Source organism: Melampsora larici-populina, assembly GCF_000204055.1.
Source record: "Melampsora larici-populina 98AG31 unplaced genomic scaffold MELLAscaffold_33, whole genome shotgun sequence".
Taxonomy (NCBI): Eukaryota; Fungi; Basidiomycota; class Pucciniomycetes; order Pucciniales; family Melampsoraceae; genus Melampsora; species Melampsora laricis-populina.
The window spans coordinates 621,753-639,598 of NW_006768797.1; the positions used below are offsets into that span (position 1 = coordinate 621,753).

Here is a 17,846-nt window from a genome sequence, read left to right on the forward strand (position 1 = left end):
AAAGGGACCGCAAAGAAGTTGAGCGGCGCAGGACGGCAGCTGCAGCCAGAAGGGGAAGGGTTACATTCTTGCCTCTGTCATGCAACTGTAAGGCTTGGAATCATCGTGTGTGAGTGGTGAAAAGGAGATATTGGTTGTTGACTTTGGTGTTGGAGGTCTGGTTGAGTTTTGTTTTTGGAGTCGAGTTGCCGGGAACAAGTCGTGATGTGTGATACCGCATGCGTTAGCCAATTGGTAAATTTACCGATTCGCTAACGCAAAATGACCGAAAATTAACTACCGCGGGGCTAATTTTTCACCGGTGTGGAAAAGACCCCGCGTTTGCGGTAAATTTAACCTTACCGCACCCGACTTACCGCACGAGTGCGGATGCTCTCAAAGTTGTGTATACTTTGCCGTGTATAGTTTTTGTTTTCTTTTTCACAACTACACACGACCAGGAAAAACTATGTTTCTGGCTCAGAAGTACATATTTTTGAGCTTTGAACAAAAGACATACTTTTTCCGGGTTGTGTCTAGCTTCAAAAAAACAAAAAAAAACTATACACGGCAAAGTATACACAACTTTGAGTACCGTAATTTTACGTAAGTATTTCAAAATCCATGAACAAATATAAAAAAAATGCTTTCGAAGGAGCTCTTTCAATTCTTCGGAAATGTCGATTCCGAACCCTGCATCCTACAAACAAAGTGAAACATGTTCACATAAATTGTTGGGTCATGCTCGGCTTCTCCATCCTGGAACAGGTTCATCAAACCATGGAATGTTTCAATTCTTTACGCCCTCATCTCATCCCAAGGATTTTCAATGAGATAGATAAATCCTCTTTGAGGAGTCAAGAGCTTGATATGCAAGAAGGCAGTTCAGATCAAAAAAGTAGGAAAGAAGAAATGTCCTTCAGGAATGATATTTCCTGGAAAGTATCGGTTGTTTCTTCTTGTCTATCTCTGATCTGTTACATGCAACAAATATCAATGGCGAGTGCGACTTTATCCGAGTTGATTAGTGTTGACCAGTTAAGCTTAGTGTAAGCCCTCGGAGGTTTCACAAAATAAACGAGATCACGAGATCGAGCAATCGATTCAGGAAATCACTCCGAAGACCTCCACGGTGCATCAATGAGGCAGAATGTCCATGAGAGTAAAGCTCCGAAACAGGTGATGATTGTGATGGGGGATAAGATGATGGGTGATGAGAGTAAGTGTAGAAAGTCAGCTCATAAACTGGCACGGTTGTTGTAATGAGATCATAGATGATGGTAACGAAAGAAAGCAAAAGGTTTTAAAGTTTGAGACTATCAAACTGTTTGATGAATCCACCTCCTTTTGCTTCATCTTCATCTTCATCAACGAATCGATCAACGAATGATTAAATTTCTTTAAAGTCTTCATTAAAAACTTAAATGCTTTTGGATCTCATTTACACATAATCCAAACTCGTTCATATCCTTCGATCTTAATTTGATATCATCATTTTCATTAATCTTTGAGCTCACCAGATACCCAATTGATTTTTATATCTTCATCCTTTTTGAACTCAGACTAAAGTACTTTAGATTTGATCGATCAAGGAAATCAGATATATTTTACTCAGATACGGTAATTCTTGGTTGAAGAGTAAACCATCAATCCAACTCCTCAAGCTCCTCAAGATCGAGAGAAAGACTTGAAGAAACCATCAAGATTAAAAACGTGAGGTCTAAATCAAAGAAAGAAACCAAAGTTCTTGTTGACTTTTGATTTAAATCTTTGTTTTCCTCTTTACCAGATCACATTGGTTGTTATCAGTGATAATCAACTTCATCCGATCAACTTTGCTAGATTGACCAGAATACTTGAATTGGTGAGTTTATAAATCTATGGCAAGAGAATTTGATCAAGCATCGAATAGTTGAACAGAATAGGATATTATCCATTGAACTCGAACCTATCAATTCATGCGATTTGCCTGATTCGTATTACATATCAACACCTTCATCACCATCCCAAAATGTGTACTTAATCGAACCATCCATCATGAAAATTGAATTAGTTAATTGGCATTCAAATTGATGGATGATGGTTTCTTTTGAGCATTTCCCTTCGATTCGACTCCAATCTGAATAACTTCATCACCATCAGTTACCTTGTTGTCAACTGATTTGATGTCAAGGGAGTTACTAACTTTTTAATCTGTTTCCATCTTTCCATCTCTCCCTTTCAATTTAAAACTTCTACAGCCCTCTCGCCTCAACTCTTGTAGCCTGAACCAGCTCTTCACGCCACCCTCGTCAACCAAATAACTAATCCGCTGGTCTCATCTCCATCTTCTGTATCATTCACTGTCTGTAACCACACGGAAAGAGTAATTTAAAACTAATAAGCCTACCATTTCTTTTTAGGTGGTGTTTTAAGTTCCTGATCCAAAAAGAAATTTCCCTTCCCCCCTAATAATCTCAATCTTCCCTTAAATTTAATTTCCTTTGCCGTCTATCCAACAGACGTCTATCTCTCTCTCTCTCTCTCTCTCCACAATCATCACTATTTTCAATCTAATCCACCAATCAATCAACACAGATTAACCACTAAAACACTAAACCAACCAACAAGACTCATCACTCTCAACACTTCACACCAACACCTCTCTCCTTCTCGCTTGTATCGATCTTCAAGCCTCAAGCTTTACTTTATCAATCAAACTCATCATTCAATATGCCTACACTCTTCCGAAAGAAACCTCCGGGACCATCTTCACCTCCTCGACCCAATCTTACCCCACTTTATCATGCCCCTCCAACTACTATCACTGCGCCCTCTGATTCTTCAGCTCCTTCCACTACCACTACCACCACCTCGAAACAGCCTACCGGTCTTCCAAGTCCTCCTCGATCACCGGATCGTGACTTTCGTGCTCAAATTCCTACTCCTGCTGATTCCGTACCTATCAACTCTCATGCTACTCTTCAAACTCTTCCAGCTTCATCTCAAGGTCAGTCTACAATTCACTATCTAGTCACACTCGTCTTTGAATGTAATATATTACTGCTTGGTCTTATACAACCGTACATTGAAACTCTTGAGGTCGGGCCGCGCAGCCTAACGGGCTTGGCTCTCGGCTATACCCTGTGACCCTTATGCGTTCATCTTCATCAAGCCATATGCCTCGTTGTTTCTCTCTTCGCCCCTCTTACATATATCTACCTGTGTAGCTCTTATTCATACATCTTTTCATCAATGTCGTTTCTACAAACTAGCCAACAATTACGAGCGACAAACACTGACAAGCTATCCTTCACCTCTATAGCCACAGCCACTGTAGCCGCTACACGTAAGACAAGTTCGCGCTACGCGCTTGCCGACTTTGACCTCATCCGAACGCTCGGTACTGGGTCCTTTGGTCGAGTTCATTTATCGAAGAGTCGGCATAATGGACGTGGTTATGCCATCAAGGTACGACAACTATATCTTGGCAATCTTGTCCAATGTTCAACCCAATCTAACCCGCATTGGTATCCCTCAGGTCCTCAATAAACAAAAAGTCGTTTCACTCAAACAAGTTGAGCATACCAACTCTGAGAGGGAAATGCTCGGTCGGGTTCGGCATCCGTTCTTAGTCAACCTTTGGGGTACCTTTTCCGATTCGTTCAACCTGTACATGGTCATGGTAGGCAACTCTATTTATGGCTCACCTATACCGGAAGCTTCTTTGGTCGCCGAATTTTTGATATCTTGACTTGTTATATTTTATAGGACTTTGTTTCCGGAGGAGAGCTGTTTAATTTACTACGGAAATCACAGGTATATATACATTGATTACCATCGTCAATCGTACCGTTCGACTGATTGCTACTTTCTCGTTCATAGCGCTTTCCAGACCCAGTAGCCAAATTTTTCGGTGCTGAAGTCGCATTGGCATTGGATTATCTGCATTGCATGGACATTGTGTATCGTGACTTGAAGCCGGAAAATATCCTTTTGGCTGCCGATGGCCACATTAAAATCACCGATTTTGGGTTCGCCAAACTTGTTCCTGATATCACATGGACTCTTTGTGGTACACCCGATTATCTAGCACCCGAGATTGTTCAGTCTAAAGGGTATAACAAGTCTGTGGATTGGTATGCCCTAGGTGTCTTGATCTTCGAAATGTTGGCTGGGTACCCCCCTTTCTATTGTGAAGGTATGTACTTTTGTCTTCTGCTCATATCATTACCATTCATATTTCTAACTTTTGCGTTTGGTCCTGATGAGTAGAAGAGAGCCCTATGAGATTATACGAAAAGATTATTGCTGGAAAAGTTCGATATCCATCTTATTTCAGTCCACAAGCCAAGGATCTACTCAAATCACTACTTACATCTGATCTATCGAAACGATTTGGAAATTTGGCAAACGGATCACGTGATATCTTTCATCATATCTGGTTTGGAGAAGTAGATTGGGAACGCCTTTATCGGAAAGAGATTCCAGCACCTTATGTTCCTCGAGTGGCCAATGAGTGGGATAGTTCGAATTTTGATCATTATGATGAAGCTAGTTTAGAAGAATATGGTAAAACTGGACCTGATCCTTTTGGTGCACTTTTCCCGGGTTTTTGATCTTGATCAGAAGACCTCCTTGAATCTGTTCAGAGCATCATACCTCACCATGAATCCTCTTTTCTGTCTTTTCTATCTTGTTTAGATCACTACTTCTCCATTGCTAGCTTTTTCTTTCTTTTTTCCAAAGCTACTCTTCACGATTTCTCATCATATATTCTCTCCTTTTAATCAATTTGTGGTCTACTTGATTTTTTTGGTGAGGGGGGTTCGAAACGTTCACAACACTTTTGTAACAGCTTGGATCATACAGGATTTGTTTATTATTACTTTCTTACTTACTAATTTTCCTCAATTAGCATTCTGGAAAGGATTTGTTGTGTGTGCGTGTGTGTGTTAAATTTTCTTCTACCCTTATTTCCATTTTGTTTTAATCTTGTTTGACTTTTGTGATGTCATTGTTTAATCTTGTTCATTTGATTGCATTATCTTTTTTATCTGTTTATTCCAACATGCTATTCATTTTTCTTTTTTTTTGCACGACATTTTGATGGTTCTTTTCAAAGGTCTATTTGCTCTAGTACTTGCCATTTTCTCTTTGCTTGTATAAGCTTGCAAGAATTTGGAAACAGTGGACATCAAATTAGTGTGCAGATAGATTTCACTTGATAAAGTGCCTTTGGCCAACGTTCTGCAACATTGAACTTCAAACAAGAATCAAATGAAACAGAAAGAACAACACTGCTGAAGAAGGCGCAGAGAGAAAAAGTTGATCACCTGGAGGCGTCCTTACAGAGCTTGTTTCTTCAATGCGCAAGATGTTATGCAAAACATGTTGAAACTCAAAGGATACTTGAACAACCAAATAAGCAATCTTTTTTCAACACGCTTCATCATTTGATATCTGTGTATATAGATGTAAATTCTTAGTAGAGACTTGGAAAATCAGAATTTTAGTTTGATGAATCAGAATTGATTGATGTTTGAGAATTTGAAAATGTGCATTTTTAATTTAAAGATGTGAATCTTTATAAGTAATATGTTTATAAATGAGTCAGATTTATGATTAAGAAAGATTTGAGAAAATTTGATTGGTTTGACGCATTAGCACATGATTTGTTTTTGATTTTTTTTTTGGTAAGAATTCTTGTTTGATTTTATTATTAACTGATCATGTATTGGGTAGTGTCATGATTTTAATCCATGTTTTGTTTTGATTTTGAGGTGAATATGAAGGTTTGTTATCATCAAAAACATATTGTGTTTATCATCAATCAAGAATTTGAAAAGGGAAAGAGATGAATTCAATCACACATGGTTTTGTGTTTATGCTGTTATTAGATCTTATATCCTTCACAGATCCTTTGATTGAAATTATCTTGAGAAAATCATGAGATTACTTGTCACCATTGAATTTGTACCAATGAGGAACGTCACCAAGCAAGTATGGGAATAATATTTCCTCTTGTGTGGTATACATTGGGAAATCTGACACATATATCTACTACTAGTTTCATGACAATAACTTCTTGAAAGCAGACTCGAGATAATTGTGCTCTGGATAGGTGGTCAAAATCAATCTAGATCCCAGCTTACCTTGAAATCTTCATTGCAAGAAATTATTTCACAAGTCATCAAGTGTGAAGAAATCTTGGTTGTACCCAAATAACACTCTATCAACAAGGACCTTTGATCAAATATCTAGAGCATGTGATCTAAAGGTTTTGAATCTTTTCAAAACCATATTAGTCACCATGACCTTGGCTCTCTAATGATAACATCCATATTTGTGAAACAAATCCTCTCTACATATTAAATTTCAAATTCCAACAAAGAAGATATTTTGGAAAGTCTAGCAGGATATCAGTATGAGATACAAGTAATGTCTATCTCTACTTGAATCCAGGGTTTGATTGATAGAAACTAAGAATTATGTACAAAGGTCGATTAAGTAAAACACCCAAAGAAAATCAAAATCAAAGATCAAACAAAATCATTGGTCATAAGTTTCACCAGTAAATTTTCAACCAAATTATAAACCGTAATATGAGCCTGATCTCATCATATATGTTGAACTAAATACAATCAGATTTCTTTAAAGTCTTGCTTATGGATTTTTCCAATGAAGTACTGCTAAAGATACCTTGAAGGGAAAGAAGTTTGGGGTTCCATTAAGCTGCTGGTTTAGCATCCTTGAAATTGGTCTTTTTACCACTGAGGAGACAGAAAAAGATATATTGTTAGAGTTTGAACCTATCAAATGAGATTTCAGATGACCAAGATAAACTTACAACTAAGAAATGGGCGTCAAGTCACAGAAGCAAAGCCAAAAGATCGTGTGCAGAAAAAAGGATTCAGTCCTATCAATCATATGAAAGTTTTCAAACAAGATGATAGAAGAGAATTTGAACAAACAGCTTCATTCCATTTATCAGCTGCGCTACCATCCCCTTTCACATGTCCAATCTGTGCCTGAAGTGCTTTACATTGTTTGACGGTTCCTTTCGAATCGTCATCTTTTCCTTTTCCAGCTTCCCTAACACACTTGAGGATAATTTCGCATATAGCTAGATACGGATTTGTCAACGTTAGTGACATCATGATGATGGTTGACTTACGAAGTGAAACGATTCGGTATAAGTGTGAAGGTATATTGAATAGCTCAACGTACCTTGGGTTACGATTCCGATATCTATAGAGTTTACATTACATCAGTAAATGATACTTCTCGAGCAAAGAAATGCTCATTGTTTCAAACTACTCACCCAACGCTATTCCTTGTGGAAAGTTGTCTTTGTTAGCCGGTCCATAAGTGAATTCCGTTTTGCTCCTGCCCTCTTGACCAGCAGCATAAACGATTGTAGGATTCGAACACTTTGAGAGTTCTGATACATCTATCTTTGCAGTGACATCCTTGGTAGTTGAAGCAGTATTCTCTGTAGTTGATGTAGGAGGTTTGGAGGAAGTTGAAGAGGTCGAGGAGGTCGAGGAAGTTGAGGAATTTGAGGAGGTTGAGGAGGTTGAGGAAGATGAGTTGGCATTCAGGGAGATAGCGTTTGAAGGTCTAACAGTTCCAGGAGCTCCTGCAAGAATTGTTATCTTCTTGACTGGATCAAAGAAAGCTGAGGCATTGTTTCCAGGATCTTGTGTGGTGTACAAACCTATCAATTCTGGGTTTTTAGGGGGATCAAGACAGTAGACCGCACTAAGAGGTTGATGAGGTGGAATCTTATAATCCGGTGGTGTATTCTTTTCGGCCTACAATCATGATGAATATGTGGAATTTTAAACGTGTTTTGTCAGATAAGTTTAAAATTTGTTATCGATTTTCTTTTCTTCAACTTTCAAAAAAGGATTCTGAGGTAAAGTTTGACTTACAGCACACAAAATCTTAGCAAATGCTATGATTTCATCTTTCATTCTTTGTTCTTTGATCTCAGGGTTTTGCTATTTTTTTCAAAAATATTTACCCCATAAGTGACTCAAACTTGTATAAAGAAAGTTGTAAAGAGATGTTATAACTCACTCTTGCTTCGTCGATCAACTTATCGGCTAAATCTTGTGCAGCGCATGGTTTTGCACCGGCCAAGAGGACTCCGGAAACACTTCCAGCTGTCAAAAACCCATCCCAAGTCAAATGAAGACTAAGACTTATGTGGAAGACTGCTGAAATGTACCAACCTAGTTTGCCACAGACACCGCCAGGACACCCCTTAATGTTCACAAGGATATGCTCAATGGTATGTTCCTGTCCCATCTTCCGGCGGACAAGTCTGCAAGAAACATGACAGATTAGCGAACCGAGGTGAATAGCAATTCAAACAATTATGTAATTACCCTTGGTCGTCTTGCAGTGGTGTTGACATCGAATTCGGTGTGGTGCTCATCAATGTGATGAATGTCACCAATAGTCCTTTCATCTGGCGCGATGAAAATGTGACTGAAAGCATTATTAGGTTTGTTTGTTCGTTTGAATTGGTCCCGTAAGATTTTATGAAAAGCTATTAGAAGACTGGATCAGAGTGAGGAGTCTGAGGATGTCAGAGGGCGATAGGAAACCCAGTTCAATTCTTCTATATTGCTAATTTCTCTAGGCCAGAGAGGGATCGAACAGGTTGTTCAGTTGAAAGGATCCTCGAGTGGTCAGCTTACGAGCTCGTTCTATATTCAAGGGCTATGGGGTGCCATTGTGACCATCACTTAGGACACAGACGAGCCCCTTGCTTCGCCGAGTGGATCTGTGAGGCCATTGAATTTTCCACCATGATGGCGAATGAGTCTGACCAACGGTAACGAGTCTAGGATCGTGATAACATCCGAGAGTTCAATCAGCACATTTTCTCGATGAGCTGGGTACTGACTTGGGACTCGGTGGCCAATCAACCAAGGAACTTGACGTCGCCGATTGAGATTGAGCGATCGGTTGCTCGGATCCATAGATCTACGAATACATAAAAATTGACGATCTGATAGAGTTCCAGTTGCAATCCGAATCAAGCTTCACCGATCGAGGCTTCAAGAAAGTTGGTGTTTGTGATATGCTACACCGATTGTTAAATCCAGGCCGAGGGCCAACGCAGTCTTTCTCTCGAAGAAAATCCGAGCGAGCTTGCGAGAGTGCGTTTCGAGGGAGGGAATCTGCCAAATTTGGACAACTGTTCAACAAGAGTTGCACATCTCGCTTGGTCTTCCAAAGTAGTCAAGCTGGGGGGAAATCTGTGATGGAGTATGTAGGGAAATTTCACTGTAAGGTGCAAAAATGTCGCGCACGAGAAAACAAATCCAACATCAGGCTGTATGCAGGCGCAAAAATTACAAGACACCAAGGATCCATTGAAACTTGATTGATTGCTCACGATGACATCAGAAGCGATATGGCCAAAACCTCAGGTCAATTCTTGCAATTGAGTTTGTAACCTCTTCTCTTTCGATAGCTTTTGATACTCTGCTATCTCCGTAAGCTCATAAAATCTACGACACATTTGAGTCACATGTGAGGCTGACTCGAGTGAAGATTAGAAAAACGTAGTGGCATCAAAAGTAAGACTCTTTTAAGGGACTTTGAATTACTCCCAACGTAATGAATCATCATAAAAGTTTGATATGCACACTGTGATGGACTCACATTGGAGAGCTCACATGAAATTATATTACAGATATTACATAGTGACAAGAACAAGAACAAGAACATGAATAAGTTTATAGGATTGTAGGTAAGTTTGGATCCCGTGCAAGCTCGTCATCGTCAAAAGCTAATGTACGCTAACCCCGAATTACAGGAGCTACAAGTTCAGAGAAACGTGAAGAAATCAGAAAGGGTAGATCACTTGACGTATTCAATATTCACCACGTCGAGGTTTATAAGTTTATGACACTGATTTTCTCATTCATTGAAGAGTTCGTTGATTTTTTGTGTACCGATTGCTCTATTACCCCCACGCATTAGAAATCATTTGCGATATCAGTTCTATGTTACAACTTACTTGAGAAATGTTTGAAATCACATTCAAATCCAGAATGTAATCTTTCACGATTAATGTGACACATAAATTGAGGTTAAGACATACCTGAACAATTCAGAGCCCTCAAAACACCAAGAAGGATCCACAGTCAAAAATAAGTGGTTTGATAATTTATCAGCCACTGGTCGATCTTTCGGATTCCTGATCGGATAAGTATCATTTTCATGTCAGTGAAGGAAGATCAACCGGAAGAAATTGGCCAAGAAAACTTTTACCTGGAGAAACAAGCCTGGAAAAAGTGTTGAGAAAGCTTGTCTAATTCCAAATCACCTGGGATCGGAGGTCCTACACCCTCAATTCCCACCTGCAATTCCAGTTCAAAGAGGTACGAACATCAAGATCAAAACCTTCAAATCAATCATGAGTTTCGTTCGGAAGAATTTACTGACCTTGAATAACGCTTGAAGCTGAGTCAGTTCCGACCACGGTCTACGCCCACACATCATCTCCAACACTACACAACCCAATGACCAAATGTCTGCCTTGGCACTATAACCTTTCTGATTTGTAATTATCTCTGGTGCCATATAGAACGCAGTACCCTTGAATGACATACAGGTATTGGTCTGATATGCGTCCACTTTGGATGATACTTTAGAAATCCCGAAATCGGCAATCTTGCAATTTCCCTTTAGATCAACTAAGATGTTATCGGATTTTAGATCCTGAAATATGAAATCAAAGGTTAACCAATGAGTTACTCTTTGTTGACTACAGTCACTCGAGTTTCTAAACACTAACCCTATGCAAAATTCCAGAGTGATGGAGATACTTGAGACCTTCCACAGTCTGAATTGTGAATGATTTGGTGACTTGCAATTCAAAGGCACCATGGGCTCGGATACAACCTCCTACCGAGCCACCAGGAACATATTCAAGAAAGATGCTAGCGAACTCCGTTGTTTCCTCGAATCCTAAGGGGAAAAACAATCAAACAGCCATCAACATCAATTAACATGCTTGGTGATGTATGTACTATGTATGTCTTATATGTTAGTTTTTGGGCTGTTGAAGTCGCAGCATACCTAGATATTGGACAATGTTGGGATGCTCGAGGTCTTTAAGCATTACAACCTCTGATCTCAACGCGGCTACAGCCTTCCCGTGTTTCTCGTCACTCTCCGTTATCAGCTGGGAATCTCCCATCGTTAATGTGACTCTTTTCACGGCCAACATGTCGCCTTTCGTGATATTCAAAGCCCTAGTGATACATACAACGCCCGTATCATCGTGACACCATTTTGATCAGTAATATTCTATCAAGACACATAGGCAGATTACTCACAAATAAACTTCTCCAAAACTCCCCTTTCCGATCAAACGACCTCTTGCCCATTTGAAAGAAGCTATAGGCAAGTGAAGAGCAAAACCAATGGTGAAGATAATTTAGCCTCGGTAACAATCATCTCTCTTCCAACTTCAAAGGAAAGCAGATTGGTACTAACAGGAATGGGCTCGCGGACTTCCGTGTACGGTTGAATTCCGCGGTATGTCACCCACGTGCTTTCTCGCTTGACCTAATGGGGGGACCTCTTCAGTCTTTACCCCCCAAAGCTTTGTACTCTTGATACGGGAAAGGCCGCCAAGCTTTTTATCGTCCGGTTCTCTCTGTCCAGTAAATATGTTATGAGGTTTTCTCATCTTTGGATCGCCGGTTTGATTGATTCGCTCCTCTGCGACAGTCCGAATCGATCGAGCTCGATTTATCGAAGGTGACTTACCCTCTTCGAAGAACTTCGAGGCGGCGATCGGTGCAGGGTGATTATCTGCCTTCTGTTCATGAAAATTGGCTACATCGGGTGAAACCAGTAGAGCAGACTCCTTTGTAAGCTCAGGTATAGGGCCAAGTTCAATTTGTTCGTCGAGATCATGATAGGGGAAAGACTTTTCAAGTGTTTCGTAAACTTGATCCACCGGAGGTCTTACAGCCCAACTTCTACCAGTGGAATTAACTCCGCTCGTGATCGATGTCCGATCTGCTTTGATCGATGTCCGATCTGCTTTGATCGATGTCCGATCTACTTCATCTTGCTCTGCCACCGCGTTCTTGATCTCTCCCTCAACTACCTGTTTTTGCGGAGCCTTCATTTCGACTTGAAACATCCCCGTCGGTTCGAAGTCTTCGTCATCTCCTTCCGGCGTATGATCCCCGGGGAATCGACCGAGAGATCCACAGCTAAGTGAATCTGATTGGGACTCCTCTTCTACGCTTCTGGTTCGATGTTTCGCGAGTTCTTCCCACCACATCTCAGTCATTGTCTTCGAGTCCTCGCCATCCAGGTCGAGAGGTGGTATGATTTGATGACTGTCTGGGATATAGAAATTCGTCTTCTTGTTGATATAATCCTTGGAGCTCTTTCGCTCTCTGAAAATACCTGTAAGACTTGTGTCGACTTCATTATGATAATGTAATGGAGTATCACTATGATTCGGGGAAGTGCCTGACGCGGTTACTAGCTGTGTCTTATCGTGAACCGTGGTCGAGTCCGGGAAACCGCGTGCGGCTTGTGGCAAGGGCTCCAGATCATGCACGCCAGGGGTATCGCCAGGTTTGAGGCTATAGATGACTTTATCATGAGCCATGTTGTACATCCACGGAGTCCCTTGAGCATTGAATTTTCCTGGACTGGAGGATATTGGAGCGGAATCTGAAGGAAGATTGATAGGTAGCGGAAGAGCTACAAAAACGGATATCAAGGGAAATGTGAGTGGAACTCTTATCAGGTGCGGCAGGTTGGCTGCTCACCCGTCACACTTCAATGAGATAACGAGAAAAATTTAATGATGCCCACCTTTGATGTGGTCCTGGACCGGACTCGACATAAAGGAACTTATTGGATGCACTAATCCATTTGGAACAGGACTTTTTGAAGGGGCAGCGTCTCCAGTTTTAGGTTTGAAAAGGACCTTGTCAATCATGATTGCTGCGGAATGGACTAACGCAATAGCGGAGGAAGTCTTGGTGATGGGCTTATGGTTTGTCTGCGAGTGTGAATTATCCCTAGCTGGTCTTGCGTTCGTATCTGAGGCGGGACTGCGCGGAGCCGGCCAGGAGTTTGAGGAAACGAGAGATGCAGATGGCTGCGAGTATCGAGTATGGTAAGGAAAGTCTGAAGGCGCCACACGGTCATCGCGCAAACCACGATTTATGAAGCTTGGGCTATGTCCGCCAGGAACCGCGACGAGAACTAGAAGCAGCAAATACTGATGGGCTTTGAGACAAAGGTCCCAAACTTGCAAGTCATTCAGAGGATATTTTCTAGGTCGAGAACCACTATGACGAAATAATTGCCAATTTTGATGATGCTCCTCATTGATTCCAAGTCTAGCGAAAACTCGGGGTCGGATCAGATTAGGGTGGGTGAGACCTGAAAGGTCAAGAAAGTAACCAACATCATAGTCTCGAGTAACAAGGATGCGGAGACCATCAGGCAATCTGTCCTGGCGATGTTCTTCAGGATGGCCAGCCTGATGCTGCCTCTGCCTCAGGAAAGCCTCCGACGAGACATGATTCTCTGCGGTAGGCTACGTAGAATCATATCGCCCCGGTCAATACAAATCTGACCATTACCAAATCCCGGGCAAAGGTTTCAGATGTGGACTCACCGAATGATGTGGTTTGATTAAATGGGTATCCTCAGAAGCAGAAACTCGGGGGGGGTTGGTAGTCTGAAAGTCAAATCAAGGTTCAATCGTTCATGCTATCAGTGAACTCTTGTGCAGTACTATCATGCAACGGAGAAATAAAAGTGACTGAAAATGACCTTTGACCACTGCTGAGATGAGGAATTAAATGAAGAATGGGATGAAGTATGAGATGGAGGATGAGATTCATAGGAGGAATGTCTAGGATGGGTCTGTGTCTTCCTCTCCGAAGGGTAAATGCAGTGTGAGTTGGGATCGCGCGAGGACGTGTCAATACTCGAATTTGTCGAATTTTGATCAAGAAGAGTTCGGAAGGCCAAAGTGGACTTGTCAGGGTTATTTGCTGTTATTCGATCGATTGAAACAATCATTATAGCAAGAGGATTAAAAACAAGAAGATTTATTAAGCAAATCGAATGCAGCTATGATGATATGGAAATGGAAATGGATGAGATGATATAAATGAGGAAATCGACGAAAGCTGAAAGTTATAAGAAGTGGTGAAAGTTCTAGGTTACTCCCAGTCCAATCTGTTTAAATACTGATTTTGTGTCACATTTTATTTTATCATCAACACAGCATTTTGTCTAACACATGTTCACAAACTATAATATCAGACATCAGGAAAGAAAATTAATCAAAACTCGCTTGATTGCACAGCCAACCTGTGCTATCTGTATGGTGATTGATAAACCACGCCGACTTCAAACCTGGTATGACGCCGGTTTTTCTTGAACCGGATTCCGTCAGAAGATATTCAGCCGCATACTGATGTGTAGAGCCGTACTCTGCCGTACTGCTTCTGCAGACTTCAGATTGTTTCTGAAGCCGGGTTTTTATTTCACTTCTGAAGCCAGCTTTTGATTTTGATATGTAAAGATGTGTGAAGTTTGGATAAAAATGTCTTGAGGCCACTTTCGAGACTTTGGAGCTGCGAGCAGTAAGAAGCATTCCTCAAGCTTCAAAAGAGAGTGTGTTACCAAGCATCAGTCGTTTCTTGTAGCGTCAAAAAAGTCGATGTTCAGAGCATCCACTGAGATGTAGAAGCAGGAATGAGAGGAGATAATAATAAGATACAGAAACAATGAGTCAAAGACAGAAACCATGCCAGATTTTGACCCAATGCACTTGCTGTTGAAGTGTTTTGAAGGCTACTTCAGGAAGCCAATGACTGAGCCGATACTCTATGTGTCTCTTGAGTGAGAAGCCCCATATGTGATGATCTGTCTCCTCGTGTCAAGCGCTTGGCTGTCCAGCAATTGAGTCAAGCAAATGGCAACAAGATTATGTCATATTTCTTGTGGTCCAGGCTTTTTTGATCATCCATCATCCCACTCGGCTACATCTCCAATGGTCCCCCATCCTCAACAAGAGGAAACTCTCAATGTTTCCTACGGCTACCAAAACCAAGTATGTAGATCATCAGTTTCTGGAGTGACCTTCTCAAAAACAAGATTTAAAATCCAGCGGTGAGGATGATGCAAAAGCTTTCAAAAGAGATGTCACCAAGTCTGTAAATTGTTAAAATCCGGCTTCAGAAACAGGCTGAAGGCTACAGAAGCATACAGCTCGGCTCATCAGTAAGCAGCTGTATATCTTCTGAAGGAATCCGGTTCAAGAAAAACCGGCGTCAAACCAGTTTTGAAGTCGGCGTGGTTTATCAATCGCCATCTGTATATCAGGAATTCCGATTTGTTTGTCATCTCAATGATTAGAAATCACATCAAACAATTGGCTTTTACGCAAGATTTTACACAGCTTTTCACTGCCTCAATTTCAGTCAAGGTTCCGATGCATGTCTTACATACTATCAATCACTCGCGTACAAATAAATTTTTGTACATTTCCTTCTGCCGAGTTAGCACAAGTGTCATGGATTGCCATAGATTGCCATGCTAGCTCGTATGTCTAGCATGTGTCGTGGCGGCAGGAATTACACTAGACTGAGGTTTTTCAATCATCACATCAGGTTTGCCTCGAGGCTAGCCTTGGAGTGATTTTGGTTTAGATTGAGAGTCAAGAACAGCTTGATTTCATCATGTGCTCCAGGCATGCGCTTGGCCATTCTTTCCCCCAAAGCTGGTGTCCAATCTTACCACAGAGACAAAGTGGTTGATCCGAGATTTATGCCAAGCATATTAGGCACGGCTGTGCGAACACAATATTGAGTTTTAGATCATACTATTACCAGGTGATATCTCAAGATGATGGCATTGAAGAAAGCCTCACAAATTTCAAATGAACCTACGAGGATTTCGAGATTATGAGGAATATCAAATAATCATTGAATACATGAGTTCACTGCATGATGTCAATGGATGAGCCGCTGTTGCAGTAATTTCCTTTCCTCGTTTTATTTTCCATACCTTCATCTATGTACAACATATCTGCTGTGCTTTCTTTTTGTCCTAGCTGTAACAAATTCAAATAAATCAATAATATTGTATAATGTTGATTTCAAATGGGTAGAACCAAGGGAATGATAGATAAAACTTGTTGTTAAGATACGGTTGTTAGAAACGAATTGGAAATTACCTGTTAAGATAAAAGATGTTAGATAAGAAAAATATGTATATATATAGAGTGTTAAGTGTTAGTTATGATGTTTTCTTTATCGAATTATTAAAGTATTATTGTCACCTTTTAGTAAAATCTAAGTAAAGTCTCGAATAGAGCAATGCCTTTCGAGACCCTAGACCAAGGCCCTTACAGTATAATTCGATCTCTACAAAAATTTTTACGCCTCTTTCTTTATCTAATATTTTTTTATCTTTTCATTTTTTTTACCAGTTTTTTATTTCTCTTCATAATCCTTTCTGATATAACGTTTTATGATGTTTTTCGATATTTTTTTACGTTTAAATTGTTAATATTTGTGTATAACCCCTCACTTAATGAATTTTGTAGGTTCATATTACATGTGTTAAATTTTGTGATTCCTTGCTGTTTGTGGATAGGTTATTACGTCATATTATTATCCTCGTGCATATTAGAATGTTTATCGATATTTGATTGTTGGTTATCTTTCTTTTTCTTCTCCATTGATTTCTCTATAACAGATTCATCAAAAACCATTATTATCATCTTACAAAAACTATTTCATAAATTTGATTCACTTTGTGGTTACATTTCAATTTTTTTATTACATTACTTAATCATGTCTCATACTCCAACTGATTCTTCGTCACAGCAAGTAGCACCACTTTATGTGTTATCGAATTCTGAACAACAATTTGTGACACGTTATTTGGAACCAAGATTCGAAACCTTCAACAATTCGGTCAATGCGATTATTGATGCGCGTAACAACACCGCGTCAAACGCTATTGGATCCATTCTTGCCTCGTCAATTACTCAATCTAAAGCAGAGTTAATAAGTATATTCAACTCTTCCATTGAACAAGCTAAGAAGGAAGTAATGGATATTCTACGAGCAGAATTTAAATCAAATTTTTCTCTCAAAGGTTTGGAAGAAAAAGTCAATGAAGGTTTGCGTGATGGCTTTGCTACGATGAAGAAGGATTGTATGAATGCTATGGATGAAGAATTTCAAACTTTAAAACGTACTTTACCTTCACCTTCAGTTGTCTCTTCTACGGCTTTAGTGGAACCTCCTGTTTTAACGGGTGTTACTTTTGATGGTTCGGATCCTCGCAAAGTCCCTGGTTTTGTCAGTGTGGTACGGGATGCGCTGTTTGCCAACTCTGCGTGTTTCGCCACCGACGATCGTCGTATCATTTGGGTCACTAAACATTTTCCTTTAGCTTCGGGTCCTCATGACTGGTGGATGAGTTTATTAAGGCTCAATGATAGGGAAAATGGAGTTTCTGAGTCAGACGAATTTTCCATGGTTCCTACGCCTTTTACTATAGATTCTTTAAGCTCTGTTACTTCTTTTTTTAAAGAATTTCTCGACAAATTTGGGGACAAATTCGCGGAAGAACGACTCTTTCTCGAATTACAGTCATTCAAACAAGGAAAACTTCCTATTGGTCAATTCATCTCAAGATTCAATTCCATGGCTTTTCAACTTCAACTTTCAAATGTGGTGTTGAAAAATCTTTTTACGACTGGCTTACGACCGGATGTTAAAGACAGAGCGTTGAAACACCCTGACTGGTTTAAGTGTTCAACGGTGGCGGAACGTCAAGCGGTCGCTTCT

The 17,846-nt window shown here is 40.3% G+C and overlaps 3 protein-coding genes across 3 annotated transcripts; 1 reads left to right on the plus strand and 2 right to left on the minus strand.

Moving 5' to 3' along the window:
* Nucleotides 1-1,560: 1,560 nt before the first annotated feature.
* On the plus strand, nt 1,561-5,149 carry MELLADRAFT_78487 (uncharacterized protein; the record flags this gene model as incomplete). The annotated part of the gene is made up of 8 exons (XM_007412830.1): nt 1,561-1,692; nt 1,769-1,843; nt 2,220-2,968; nt 3,284-3,429; nt 3,500-3,643; nt 3,730-3,777; nt 3,844-4,159; nt 4,234-5,149. 6 exons carry the CDS (start codon nt 2,692-2,694, stop codon nt 4,575-4,577), a joined length of 1,275 nt encoding a protein of 424 aa, XP_007412892.1.
* Nucleotides 5,150-6,884: 1,735 nt separating this feature from the next.
* MELLADRAFT_65338 (uncharacterized protein) lies at nt 6,885-8,467 on the minus strand (the record flags this gene model as incomplete). The annotated part of the gene is made up of 6 exons (XM_007412891.1): nt 6,885-7,084; nt 7,189-7,209; nt 7,283-7,775; nt 7,896-7,964; nt 8,044-8,290; nt 8,355-8,467. 6 exons carry the CDS (start codon nt 8,465-8,467, stop codon nt 6,885-6,887), a joined length of 1,143 nt encoding a protein of 380 aa, XP_007412953.1.
* A 1,955-nt stretch (nt 8,468-10,422) lies between these two features.
* MELLADRAFT_28580 (uncharacterized protein) lies at nt 10,423-11,392 on the minus strand (the record flags this gene model as incomplete). The annotated part of the gene is made up of 4 exons (XM_007412890.1): nt 10,423-10,704; nt 10,781-10,953; nt 11,065-11,240; nt 11,325-11,392. Coding segments are annotated over 4 exons (699 nt in total), but the record flags the coding sequence as incomplete, so codon positions are not given.
* Between the last annotated feature and the right edge of the window lie 6,454 nt (nt 11,393-17,846).